Here is a 13,830-nt window from a genome sequence, read left to right on the forward strand (position 1 = left end):
TTTTTTTTCCTGGAGACAGAGTCTCGCTCTGTCGCCCAGGCTGGAGTGCAGTGGTGTGATCTCGGCTTACTGCAACCTCTGACTCCCGGGTTCAAGCAATTCTCGTGCCTCAGCCTCCTGAGTAGCTGGGATTAGAGACGGCACCACCATACCTGCATAATTTTTATATTTTTAGTAGAGATGGGTTTCCCCATGTTGGCCAGGCTGGTCTCAAACTCCTGACCTCAGGTGATCCACCTGCCTCAGCCTCCCAAAGTGCTGGGATTATAGGCGTGAGCCACTGTTCCCAGCCCAGGTAGGGGCTACTTTAAAAAGGAAATGGTAACATTACTGCCCTAATCAACTACATCGCAATTTGGCTGAGAGCAGCTGCCCCGGCAGAGCAAGTGCAAAGGTTAAGGTGGGAGGGACCTTGGCATACATTAAGAGCAGCAGAAGGCCAGTGTGGGAAAGCAGGATGAATAAGGCTGAAAGAGGTATTGGAGAAGGGTGGAGGGACAGACCAACAGCTGCTAACCTTGGGGAGATGTGAACTTGGTTGGGAAATGTATATTTATTTTAATTTCCTGTAAGCTCAAACTGGAAGACAGCACTTAGAAGCACAGGCAATAAACCACAGTAATCACTGGCAGTGCCTGTGACTTTGACTAGAAAATCACAGGTGTTTTCATGTCAAATTATGGTTGGTGCAGTATCTATCCCAAGATCTTATTTATACTCATCACTACTTCAATATTACAGCAGTTATCACACCCACCACCCGATCTTATTATTTAATGCATCAATAAAGAATTATACTTACTGTGCCACGAATATATGTTTAATGTTTCGGCATATGCACTTATAACTGGTTACTCTTGTAACCTTGTGTATTTCATTTTATGCTTTATAAACATTAGTCTGAGAAGGGGTCCCCAGGCTCTCCCAGGCTGCCCAAGGGGTCCAGGGCAGAAAGAAGGTTCAGAAGTTTGGAAGAGACCCTCAGGGCCACAGCAGGGGTTCTGGATTTATGCAAAACCACAGGGAGGCTCTGCAGCTCCTAGCTGGGTTGAGATCGGTCTGAATGTTAATTTTTGAATGAATAAATCTGATGTATACTTTTAATAGATCACTTTAATAGATCTGTCATTTTTATTTTATTTTTTATTTTTTGAGACAGAGTCTCACTCTATCACCCATGCTGGAGTGCAGTGGTGTGATCTCAGCTCACTGTAACCTCCGCCTCCCAGGTTCAAGGGATTCTCCTGCCTCAGCCTCCCAAGCAGCTGGAATTACAGGTAACTGCCACCATGCCTGGCTAATTTTTTGCATTTTTTGGTAGAGGCGGGGGTTTCACCATGTTGGACAGGCTGGTCTTGAACTTCCGGCCTCAGGTGATCCACCCACCTCGGCCTCCCAAACTGCTGGGATTACAGGCGTCAACTAACACGCCCGGCACTCCAGCCTGGGTGACAGTGACACTCCGCCAATGAAGAAAAAAAAAAAAGAAAAGAAAAAGGAAACTTCACACCACCACCTGCTAATATTTTGCATTTATCCTTTCTAGACTTTGCACATAATGAAGCAAGAGTTGGGAAACTTCTGTAAAATGCAGAACAGGCTCTGCGGGCCAGGCGCTCTCTGTGGCTACTACTCCGCTCTCCCACTGGAGTGAGAACAGCACAGACAACACGTGAAAGCCGGGCGTGGCGTGCCCAGAACGCTTCACTGATGAACACTGAGACTTCGCGTAATTTTCACATGTCACAAAGTATTGGTCGCCTTTTGATTGCTTTTCAACTATTAAATATGTGAAACCATTCTTAGCTTTCTAAGCCATAAAAACAAAAACGAAAACAAAAACATGTGAAGCGCCAGGTTTGGCCTATGAGCCACAGTCTGCAGATCATTGTAAGAAACAACTGACTTTCACATACTGTTTTATGACTAAATATTTTTCCGTATAATATGCCATAGATGGCCGGGCGTGGTGGCTCACACCTGTAATCCCAGCACTTTGGGAGGCCAAGGATTGCTTGAGCCTAGGAGTTCGAGACCAGCCTGGGAAACAAGGTGAAACCCCATCTCTACAAAAAATACAAAAATTAGACAGGCCTGGTGGTAAATGCCTATAGTCCCAGCTACCCGGGAGACTGAGGTGGGAGGATTGCCTGCACCCACTGAGGTCGAGGATGCAGTGAGCCGTGATTGTGCTACTGTACTCCAGCCTGGGCAAGAGTGAGACCCTGTCTCAAAAATATATATACACATATATATGCTATAGACATCACTTAGTAGCTATATAATATTCCACTGTATGAAAATACCATATTTAATTTAGTATCATGAAAGGAAGATTCACTCCGCCGAAAGGAAAGGATTACGTTGAAAGCTTTGTGCAAGAAGCTGCCTTTCCTTTTGTTCCCAAGCAGAGAGTGACGGATAAAAGGCAAAACATCTCCACTCTGTGTTCACCGGGTTTTGTGTAACGAATACGTAACTGACGATTCCCCTACTGCCGCTTTTCTCTTGCATCATGGGAATTCCGCAACGTGGCCACGCCCTCCCTCCTTCCCCTCCTGCCTGCTTTTCACTTTAAATACTGAAGCCCTCAAAACCACCTTTGGAGAAAGGCACAGGCCTGTCTCCCGGGCACGCATCCATAACCTTGGCAAAATCAACTTCTAAATAAATTGAGACCTATCTCAGACACTTTCTGGTTTCCAGCATTTTTTTTTTTTTTCTGTGAGGCGGAGTCTCGCTCTGTCGCCCAGGCTGGAGTGTAGTGGCGTGATCTCGGCTCGCTGCAAGCCCCGCCTCCTGAGTTCACGTATTCTCCTGCCTCAGCCTCCAGAGTAGCTGGGACTACAGGCGCCCGCCACCACGCCCAGCTAAATTTTTTGTATTTTTAGTAGAGATGGGGTTTCACCATGTTAGCCAGGATGGTCTTGATCTCTTGACCTCGTGATCTGCCCGCCTCAGCCTCCCAAAGTGCTGGGATTACAGGCGTGACCCATTGTGCCCGGCCTACCAGCATTAACTTTTAAGATTTCTTCTTCTTTTTTTATTCTTTGAAACGGAGTTTTGTTCTTATTGCTCACGTTGCAGTGCAGTGGCACGGTCTTGGGGGCTCACTGCAACCTCCACCTCCCACGTTCAAGTGATTCTCCCACCTCAGGCTCTTAAGTAGCTGGGATTACAGGTGTGCACCACCACCCGGCTAATCTTGTATTTTTAGCAGAGATGGGATTTTACCATGTTGTCCAGGCTGGTCTCGAACTCCTGACCTCAAGTGATCCACCTGCCTAGGCCTCCCAAAGTGCTGGGTTTACAGGCACAAGCCACTGCGCCTGGCCAGATTTCCTCACATTTTTACAGTAAGCTTGCTCACACATGTTTTTTGTGTACCTGCCCTTTTTCATGGATCATGTGCAGGGTCAAAGTTATTCTTCCCCGATGCATGTTTCCAACTGTGTGGTCTGTGCTGCTCCCGGGCCTGTCATGGGGCCCCTGAACTTATTAAAACGATTCCCAGCTGCTGCTATGAACATCCCTGCCTCAGTCCACCCTCACCAACATGAAAAAAAGCCTTTACCAACCCCATAGGCAAAAATCTAGTCTTGCTCAAGTTGCACTTGATAGATTCTTGGTAAGATTAAGCTTATTACCTACACTCATTGACTGTATTTTTCCTCTCTTGTGAACCAGTTTCTGCTCTGACTCCTTATTTCTCTTGGATTGTTTTTTTTTTTTTTCCAAAGGCAACCACTTAGCCAGATTTCCCAACTCCATTTACTCACCAGCTCCCTGTCCCCCACTGATGTCAAATGCTCCCTTCATTACACGTTATTTCCCGGGCCTGTTTTTGTATGAGGACTGCAGCATTTTATTTTTATTAAAAACACTTTTTTTAAAGATAGGGTCTCACTGTCATCCAGGCTGTAGTGCAGTGGCACGATCACGGCTCACTGCAGCCTCCACCTCCGGGGCTCAAGTGATCCTCCCACCTTAGCCTCCGAAGTACCTTGGACTACGGGCATGCGCCACCATGCTGGGCTAATTTTTTTTTTTTTTTGTATTTTTTGTACAGACAGAGTCTCCCCATATTGCCCAGTCTGGTCTCAAACTCCTGGACTCAAGTGATCCAACTGCCTCAGCCTCCCAAAGTGCTGGGATTATAGGAGTGAGACCACTTTAATCACAACAGTCTTCTAACTCCTACACTTTGAGTTTTAGGATTTGAAAAAGTACATGTCCACCTCCCCCTGTGCCGCCTCCGCCTGATTGCTTTTCTTTTCAAAAATGTTACGGGTGACTCTCAAATGTTAGTCTTTTCAAGCTTCAAGATCAACCAGGCGGCCAGGCGTGGTGGCTCATGCCTGTAATCCCAGCACTTTGGGAGGCCGAGGCGGGCGGATCACAAGGTCAGGAGATCGAGACCATCCTGGCTGACACAGTGAAACCCCGTCGCTACTAAAAAAATACAAAAAATTAGCTGGGCGTGGTGGCAGGCACCTGTAGTCCCAGCTACTCGGGAGGCTGAGGCAGGAGAATGGCGTGAACTCGGGAGGTGGAGCTTGCAGTGAGCCGAGATCGTGCCACTGCACTCCAGCCTGGGCAACAGAGCGAGACTCTGTCTCAAAAAAAAAAAAAAAAAAAAAATCAACCAGGCAAGCTCCTCTTCTGAAGCCCCTGCCTGACCTCTCACTGTGTTCATATTAAATGTGTGAACTGGGCCAGGCATGGTGGCTCACGCTTGTAATCCCAGCACTTTTGGAGGCTGAGGCAGGCGGATCACTTGAGGTCAGGAGTTCGAGACCAGCCTGGCCAACATGGTGAAACTCCGTCTCTACTAAAGATACAAAAATTAGCCAGGTGTGATGGTAGGCACCTGTAGTTCCAGCTACTCGAGGGGCTGAGGCAGGAGAATCACTTGAACCTGGGAGCTGAGTGAGCAGCTGAGGCTGCAGTGAGCCCAGATCACGCCACTGCACTCCAGCCTGGGCAACAGAGTAAGGCTCCGTCTCAAAAAAAAAAAAAAAAAAAAAAAAAGTGTGAACTGGGAACATCCCTTCCTCTATGGTTCTGAAGTTTTTTTTAATCCAAAATCATGGCTTTTTCTTCCTCTCCCTGGAGAGGAGTTGCGGGGTGGGTGCTCCTCGGCCTTCTTCCCAGAGTCCATCTGCTTTATACATGTATGCCTGGAGGGTGGGGCCCTGGATTCTCGTTTCTATTACATTCTCTTATTATATTTCCCACTTGGCCATTGTCCTTATGCAAGAAAGCTGCTGGTCTTTGTGCGACTCTGCGCTGGGCCGGCTCACTGAGTGTGCCTCTTAATCATCAAAGTCTTTCTGCTGTTCCATCTCCTGAGCAGACATAAACGTTCCTCCTGCCCAATTACCCTGTCAGCTGCTGGAGGCATCCTCATCTTTCTTGTTTTAATGGGACTGCCTCCCACACTTTTACGTTGAAGCAGTAGCTAGCTATTCATACACGATGCCATTTATCCTGTTAAGGAAAGAGCCCTAATACTAAGCCCCTTGACCAAGAGCTCTTATCAGGAATGGATGCTGAACGTGAAACGTCTTCTTAGGATCTGTGAAACTCACTATCTAGGCTCTTCTCTGACCCAATAGTATGGTTTAGTGTATGACTGGATTTACTGACACAAAACCAGCCTCTCACCACTGGTGTACGCCACTGTCGGTGACTATTCTTTTCCTACAGTGCTGGATTCTGCTTGCTAAGATTTTATTGAGGGTCTCTGCACTTCCATTCATGAGGGAAGCTGGTCTGTGCTTCCTTTTTCTGTGTTTAGCTGCAGCACAGTGGTGAAAGCCACAGGTTGTGGAACAAGCCTGCCTGGTTCCGATCTCAGTCCTGCTGCGTAGGAGCTGTAGCCCTCAGGGAAGATGCTTCACCTCCAAGTGTGGAAGGCAGAGATGAAGAGATGCCCTCCTCGGGGCTGTCCTGAAGTTTCGCTTGCTCCTGCCAAGTACTTGGCACAGTGGCTGGTGCCCGTTGCAGCTCATTCCCACACCCAGGCCACGTGGGTTCTGGGGAGCAGATGGGGTGGCTTCATTTCTTTGTGGAGTCTCTGAGCTGCAAGCTCTTTGGAGCCACGAGGGTGGCTCCCTGACAACCTCTCACTTTGGTCCATGGACCAGAGACCTTTTCAGGTTTTCTACCTTGAGTAAACGTCACTAATTTGTACTGCTTGCAGAATAGTCATTTCATCAAGTTTTAAAATGTACAAAAATGGAGCGTGGCATTCCCTTACTAAACTCCTGTGTCATGCACTTACTTGCAGGGAATTCTTTTAAAAGAGAAAAAAATTAAAAAAGATAAAATAACATCCTTTCTGTATGTGAGGTATCAACTGCTTGCATGCCCTCATACTGCATATTTATGGGCAAAATCTGCTCATCAATTCTCAAAATCCAGCTCATTGATTCTGAGATGTGATGCCTCTATTCCATGTCACCTTTTAATCACGTGATCTTTAGTCAATGATCTGTCACAGACAGGAGCTTGTCACCGTGCTCCTGGTGCTATGCCCAGCTGCTTTTGGTTTACGCATAGCGAGCATGTTACTTGGGAAAGCAAGGCTTCATAACTGTGACAGTCTTTAGAGAACTGTATTAGCATGCATTTTAAATATGATTTTGGCCCATGCATTCCAGTTCATCTGATATTAACACTGCCTCTTACTTCTCTGTAACTGTTTTCTTAACTTTAGGTGGAGAGGGCATAGACTCTGGAGCCACTGGCCAGCTTTATCCCTGCCTAGTGCCACCCTGGCAAGCACCTGGTCTCTCTGCACCTGTTTCCTCATCTCTAAAATGGGGTAACAAGAGTTTCTGGGGCATAACGGGGACTTGTAAATTTTTAAAAATGGGATAACAAGAGTGCCTCCCAGGTGGAGAGACAGTGAAGCGTGATGTACGTGATGCACCAAGCAAAACTCAACAATGGCACAACCGTTACCAAGGTTGGGGGGGGGCAGTGCCACACGCTGCATATGTGTACAGCACTTAAGTTTTAAAACAAGGCCGGGCACGGTGGCTCACGCCTATAACCCCAGCACTTTGGGAGGCCATGGCGGGTGGATCACTTGAGGCCAGGAGCTCGAGACCAGCCTGGCCAACATGGTGAAACCCCGTCTCTACTAAAAATACAAAAAATTAGCTGGGCATGGTGGCACACACCTGTAATCCCAGCTACTCAGGGGGCTGAGGCAGGAGAATCCCTTGAACCCGGGAGGTGGAGGTTGCAGTGAGCCGAGATCATGCCATTGCACTCCAGCCTGGGCAACAAGAGTGAGATTCTGTCTCAAAAAAAAAGTTGGGAATATCTCAAGCCAATGCCATGATGACTTCTGCTGTGCCCAGAAACCAAGGGCCCCCTCTCTGGGATGGAATGCTCCCTCCAATGGACAAGAAGACCCATTTATGTCCCTGCTAGGGGTGCAGGCTGCTGCTCCAACAGGGGTTGCCAGCTGCAAGCCAAAATATGGCCAGTGCTCAGAAAAGGGAGATGGAAATGCCACGTGTATACAGGGGATCCAGCCCAAGGCACCTCCAAGTGGCTGGAGTTTCTCCTTTTATGGAAGGGGATGTCAAAGGCCACAGACGTTAAGTAATTTGCCCATAAACATCACTTAATAGCTATATAATATTCCACTGTATGAAAATACCATAATTTAATTTAGTATGGTGAAAGGAAGATTTTTTTTTTTTTTTTTTTATTATACTTTAGGGTTTTAGGGTACATGTGCACAATGTGCAGGTTTGTTACATATGTATCCATGTGCCATGTTGATTTCCTGCACCCATTAACTCGTCATTTAGCATTAGGTGTATCTCCTAATGCTGTCCCTCCCCCCTCCCCCCACCCCACAACAGTCCCCGGAGTGTGATATTCCCCTTCCTGTGTCCATGAGTTCTCATTGTTCAATTCCCACCTATGAGTGAGAACATGCGGTGTTTGGTTTTTTGTCCTTGCGATAGTTTACTGAGAATGATGTTTTCCAGTTTCATCCATGTCCCTACAAAGGACACGAACTCATCATTTTTTATGGCTGCATAGTATTCCATGGTGTATATGTGCCACATTTTCTTAATCCAGTCTATCGTTGTTGGACATTTGGGTTGGTCCCAACTCTTTGCTATTGTGAATAGTGCCGCAATAAACATACGTGTGCATGTGTCTTTATAGCAGCATGATTTATAGTCCTTTGGGTATATACCCAGTAATGGGATGGCTGGGTCAAATGGTATTTCTAGTTCGAGATCCCTGAGGAATCGCCACACTGACTTCCACAATGGTTGAACTAGTTTACAGTCCCACCAACAGTGTAAAAGTGTTCCTATTTCTCCACATCCTCTCCAGCACCGGTTGTTTCCTGATTTTTTAATGATGGCCATTCTAACTGGTGTGAGATGGTATCTCATTGTGGTTTTGATTTGCATTTCTCTGATGGCCAGTGATGATGAGCATTTCTTCATGTGTTTTCTGGCTGCATAAATGTCTTCTTTTGAGAAGTGTCTGTTCATGTCCTCTGCCCACTTTTTGATGGGGTTGTTTTTTTCTTGTAAATTTGTTTGAGTTCATTATAGATTCTGGATATTAGCCCTTTGTCAGATGAGTAGGTTGCAAAAATTTTCTCCCATTCTGTAGGTTGCCTGTTCATTCTGATGATAGTTTCTTTTGCTGTGCAGAAGCTCTTTAGTTTAATGAGATCCATTTGTCGATTTTGGCTTTTGTTGCCATTGCTTTTGGTGATTTAGACATGAAGTCCTTGCCCACGCCTATGTCCTGAATGTATTGCTAGGTTTTCTTGTAGGATTTTAATGGTTTTAGGTCTAACATATAAGTCTTTAATCCATCTTGAATTAATTTTTGTATAAGGTGCAAGGAAGGGATCCAGTTGCAGCTTTCTACATATGGCTAGCCAGTTTTCCCAGCACCATTTATTAAATAGGGAATCGAAAGGAAGATTTACTCTGCCAAAAGGAAAGGATTAAGCTGAAAGCTGAGTCATGCAAGAAGCTGCTTTTTATTTTGTTCCCAAGCAGAGAGCGACAGATGAAACGTGGACCATGTCCACTCTGTGTTCACCTGACCTGTGTAAAGTGCAGATTTACCAAGCGCAAAACGAATACGTAACTGACTATTCCCCTACCTGCCCACACTATTTCCACTTTAGCAAATGCTAGGATTTGGGGCTTATTTTGGGGCTTAACTCTCCCTCTGTACAGTGATGAGATCTCACTTTGTCCCCATCCCCTAGACTCTCCCTCTCCCATGTCAGCTGGGAATCTACGCCTGCTGGAGGGGGATTTGCGAACTTCGCCCACGTGCGTGGTTAAACACCCCACGCCACCCGGGCCCCGGAGACCGCAGGGGGCTGTGCTTCTCCTATGCCAGGTTTCGGGCCTTCCCTCCCCACAAGATGAACAGTCTTGGGCAGGTGTAGGAACCCCCAAAGTGCTCATGACAAAACTCTAGGTGGTCAGCTCTTACCTTGTAGTGTGCCAGCTGGAGGGCCAGCTGCACAAAGGCGTCTGGGCTCGTGCGACATTTCTTGATGATTCCTTTACCAAAGGCAACGAATGGGAAGGAATGGAAATCCACGTCATTTGCCAGAAGATTTGCGGTGTTCAGGGAGGTCTCTATAACCTCTTGACACTTGAGAGAAAGAAGAAAAAAGTTTTACGGAACGAGGGGAGAAAAGTACTGACGCACACCCAGAAGGAAATCGGAGGCTGGCTTTTAGTGCAGCTACAAACTCGGTACTGGGAAGTACACAAACGTTTTCCTGACCCAGAAGCCCTAGTAAGTTAGGGGCATGGCTCCCTGACCCCGGAGGAGCAGCTGCAATGTTATAGTAGGTAGCTGGTCTGACGTGAGCAGGCCAGGAGAGAGCTTCCTCCGACACACACTGAGAATGTCAGGCGACCATCAGTGATGGTCAGGTGGTTGTGAACTGTCTCTCTAAAACAATAATCGGTCACAGCCGGTGCCAGGGAAAGGCAGTCTCCCAGTAGATAGAAATGGAGCTGGTGACCAGCAGCTTCCCGGTAAGATCTCAGGCGTTGGGCGAGTGGGCTCAAGCATGCGCACTGAGAGGCAAAATGGCGGCGTTTAACTGGAGTATGACCTTCCTCTAGGAATGCTAGACAGGCAAGGGAAGAACACCTCAAGTGAGCATGCGCACAACTCCAGTGAACACACTACGCATGCTCTCTTCCCAAGCGCTGGCAGCCACTGTGCATGCGGACAGCCCACAACAAGGGAGTAATCGGGAGAAGTAACATAAGACCCTGGAAGCATGCCAATGTCTAAAACCTCAAGTCAAGAGGTCAAACCTCACACTTGATCTCCCAAGTTGGCCACTTGGCCCTCTTCCAAATGTACTTTCCTTCCTTTCGTTCCTAAAGTTTTAAAATAAACTTTCCCGCTCTTAAACTTGGTCTCTCCTGCCTTCTGCCCCACAGTCAAATTCGTTCTGAGAAGGCAAGAATTGAGGTTGCTGCAGACCCGTACAGATATGGTCTGCCGCTAACAGGAACACGGGTAGGGGACGGGGGCACCCTGGCTTCCAGTGAGACCCCAAAGGGTGTTTAAGATAGTCACACGTCATCTTAATGAAGCCCATGGTCAACACACAGTGGCAATAAGAAACACATTTTTTACTTTTTATTATTTATTTATTTTTATTTATTTGAGACAGGGTCTCACTCTGTTGCCCAGGTTGGAGTGCAGTGGTGCCAGCTCTGCTCACTGCACCCTCTGCCTCCCTGGTTCAAGCCATTCTCCTGCCTTAGCCTCCCGAGTAGCTGGGACTACAGGCACTTACCACTATGCCCGGCTAATTTTTGTACTTTTAGTAGAGACGGGGTTTCACCATGTTGGCCAGGCTGGTCTCGAACTCCTGACCTCAGGTGATCCACCCACCTTGGCCTCCCAAAGTGCTGGGATTACAGGCGTGAGTCACCACACCTGGCCGAGAAACACATTTTTAAAAATAAATCTTAGGCAGGGCGCGGTGGCTCATGCCTGTAATCCCAGCACTTTTGGAGGCCGAGGCGGGTGGATCACGAGGTCAGGAGATCGAGACCATCCTGGCTAACATGGTGAAACCCCATCTCTACTAAAAATACAAAAAAAACTAGCCGGGCGTGGTGGCGGGCGCCTGTAGTCCTAGCCACTCAGGAGGCTGAGGCAGGAGAATGGCGTGAACCCAGGAGACAGAGCTTGCAGTGAGCCCAGATCGCGCCACAGCACTCCAGCCTGGGCGACACAGCGAGACTCCATCTCTAAATAAATAAATAAATAAATAAATCTTAGAAAATAAATGGACAACCATTAGATGAAATATTCAGCACTAGAAATAAATGAGCCATAAAACTATGAAAAGACTTGGAGGAAATTTAAACGCTTATCACTAAGTGAAAGAAGCCAATCTGAGAAAGCTACATACAGATGACTCCAATTACAGCAGCAACGCTTCATCCATGTGGATCCATTCTAAGACCCCCCGTAGACGTCTGAAACTTCAGATAGTGCCAAACATTATATATACGGTGTTATCTCAATCTCATAACCAAGACAGCCACTAAGTGGGTGGCACCTACGGCACGGACACACTGGACAAAGGGATGATTCCATCCTGGGTGGGACCGCACAGGACAGCAGGAGCTTTCATCACACTACTCAGAATAGCATGCAACTTGAAACTCATGAATTGTTTAGTTCTGGAATTTTCTGTTTAATATTTTCGGACCTTGGAATTGAAATCTCAGAAGGTGAAACCTCAGCTAATGGGGGGAACTACTGTGTGTGACATTCTGGAAAAGGTAAAACTATGGGGACAGTGAATATGATTCGTGGTTGCCAGGGGCTAGCAGGAAGGAAGAATACATAGGCGAAGCACAGAAGATGTTTAGGGCAGCAAAACGATTCTGTATGTCACCGTAATGGCAGACACAGGGCATTGTACATGTGTCAAAACCCAGACAATGTACAACACCAACAGTAAATCCACCATGGACCTTGGTTGGTGCAGGTGTGTCAGTTGTAGCAAATGCATCACTCTGTTGGGGATGTGGATAGTTGGGGAGGCTGTGTATGTGTAGGGAGAGGGGTGTGTGGGAACTCAGTTTTGCTGTGAACCCAAAACTGTTCTAAAAAATAAAGTCTGTTAAAAGAAATTTTTAAAAACTAAGTGGTAAGTGACTTGGTGAGCTACCAGGACTCTAAGCCCAAGTACCCTGCAGAGGTTACAGCTCTCTGCAGAACCACACCAGCCCTGCGGCCACAGGGCAAGCAGAAGCAATGGGCTAAGACCACAGCACACAGTACTTCACTACGTGGAAAATTATTTCTGGCCCAGGCGCGGTGGCTCATGCCTGTAATCCCAACACTATGGGAGGCCAGACGGGTAGCTTGCTTGAGCTCAGGAGTCTGAGACCAGCCTGGGCAACGTGGCGAAAACCTGTCTCTACTAAAAATATAAAAATTAGCGGGGCCTGGTGGCATGCACCTGTGGTCCCGGGTACTCGGGAGGTTGAGGTGGGAGGATTGCTGGACCTGGGGAAGTTGAGGCTGCAGTGAGCTGTGACCACACCACTGCACTCCAGCCTAAATGACAGAGCATGACCCTGTCTCAAATAAATAAATAAATAATTTTAAAAAGAAAATGGTGGGCCGGGTGCAGTGGCTCACGCCTGTAATCCCAGCACTTTGGGAGGCTGAGGCAGGCAGATCACGAGGTCAAGAGTTCGAGACCAGCCTGGCCAACATGAGGAAACCCCGTCTCCATTTAAAATACAAAAATTAGCTGGGCATGGTGGCAGGTGCCTGTAATCCTAGCTACTTGGGAGGCTGAAGCAGGAGAATCGTTTGAACCTGGGAGGCAGAGGTTGCAGTGAGCTGAGATTGCGCCATTGCACTCCAGCCTGGGTGACAGTGTGAGACTACGTCTCAAAAAAAAAAAAAAAAAAAAAAAAAAAGAAAATGGTATCTTGGACTCCAGGGAATTTCTCCTTGGATTAAGTGAACTAGGATTTGGTATTTGCAACCCTAAAATTCCCTCCCAAAAGGGCTCCTGTGAATGGGCTGCCTCTGAGCGTGTTTAAGAGGTGCCAAAATGAATTAAACTTTGAGAATTATAAATTAGCAATTTAGAGGCTTTCAGCTCTAACCTATGTGATTTTGGCTTTTAGTTTTTGATTATGAGCATTTTGTAGATGTCTAGTTAAGTTTGAGCCGGAAATCACACTGACAATCTTAGCCAGAAGCTTCAAACAGAAGAAGAAATATTTACCGAGGCTTCCGAGGCAGCAGGAGCTGTGACAGCCCCGCAGACCTCACGAAATTCCCTGAGCAAACAACTTTCAGCCTCAGTGGTCTTCAACTGAGCTCATGATCGGGCAGGAACTACAGTTGGAAAATTCATCTGTAAGACTTCAAATGTGTTTCCCATCCCAGGTAAGCAACAATGGTTGGATAATCCGGACTTACTTCCCCCGGGATGTCCCACTGCAGCCTGGTGGGGTACGGAATGTTCGGATTGGTGTCGCCTTTGCAGTGCCCATCCTCCGCATAGCCCAGCTGGAGGCTGTCAGTGGACATGACATACTGTCAAAAATAGAACAAAATTATTAAAATTAACAGTGGTACATAAAACACATTCACCTCCAACATGAACAGAGGGTTGTTCTTTGCAGAGATGTTACAAAGTTTGAACCACAGCTGTTAACGTTTCCAGTATGCTCAGCACCTAATGAGGCAGATCTTATCTCCATGTCAGATGTGACAGAGAGAGGACAGACGAGGGCTAAG

At 47.1% G+C, this 13,830-nt stretch overlaps 1 protein-coding gene across 1 annotated transcript in view; it reads right to left on the reverse strand.

The window, feature by feature from the left end:
* The window catches only part of CPT1A (carnitine palmitoyltransferase 1A), a 92,218-nt gene that overhangs the window by 11,237 nt on the left and 67,151 nt on the right, over positions 1-13,830 (reverse strand). Inside the window, exons 13-14 of the mRNA XM_030811401.1 lie at positions 13,510-13,626; positions 9,508-9,672 (exon numbers count right to left, since the gene is read on the reverse strand). Of these exons, the coding sequence (XP_030667261.1) occupies positions 9,508-9,672; positions 13,510-13,626 (282 nt within the window). The remainder of the gene's footprint in view (positions 1-9,507; positions 9,673-13,509; positions 13,627-13,830) is intronic.

Source organism: Nomascus leucogenys, chromosome 4, assembly GCF_006542625.1.
Source record: "Nomascus leucogenys isolate Asia chromosome 4, Asia_NLE_v1, whole genome shotgun sequence".
In the NCBI taxonomy this organism is placed as follows: domain Eukaryota; kingdom Metazoa; phylum Chordata; class Mammalia; order Primates; family Hylobatidae; genus Nomascus; species Nomascus leucogenys.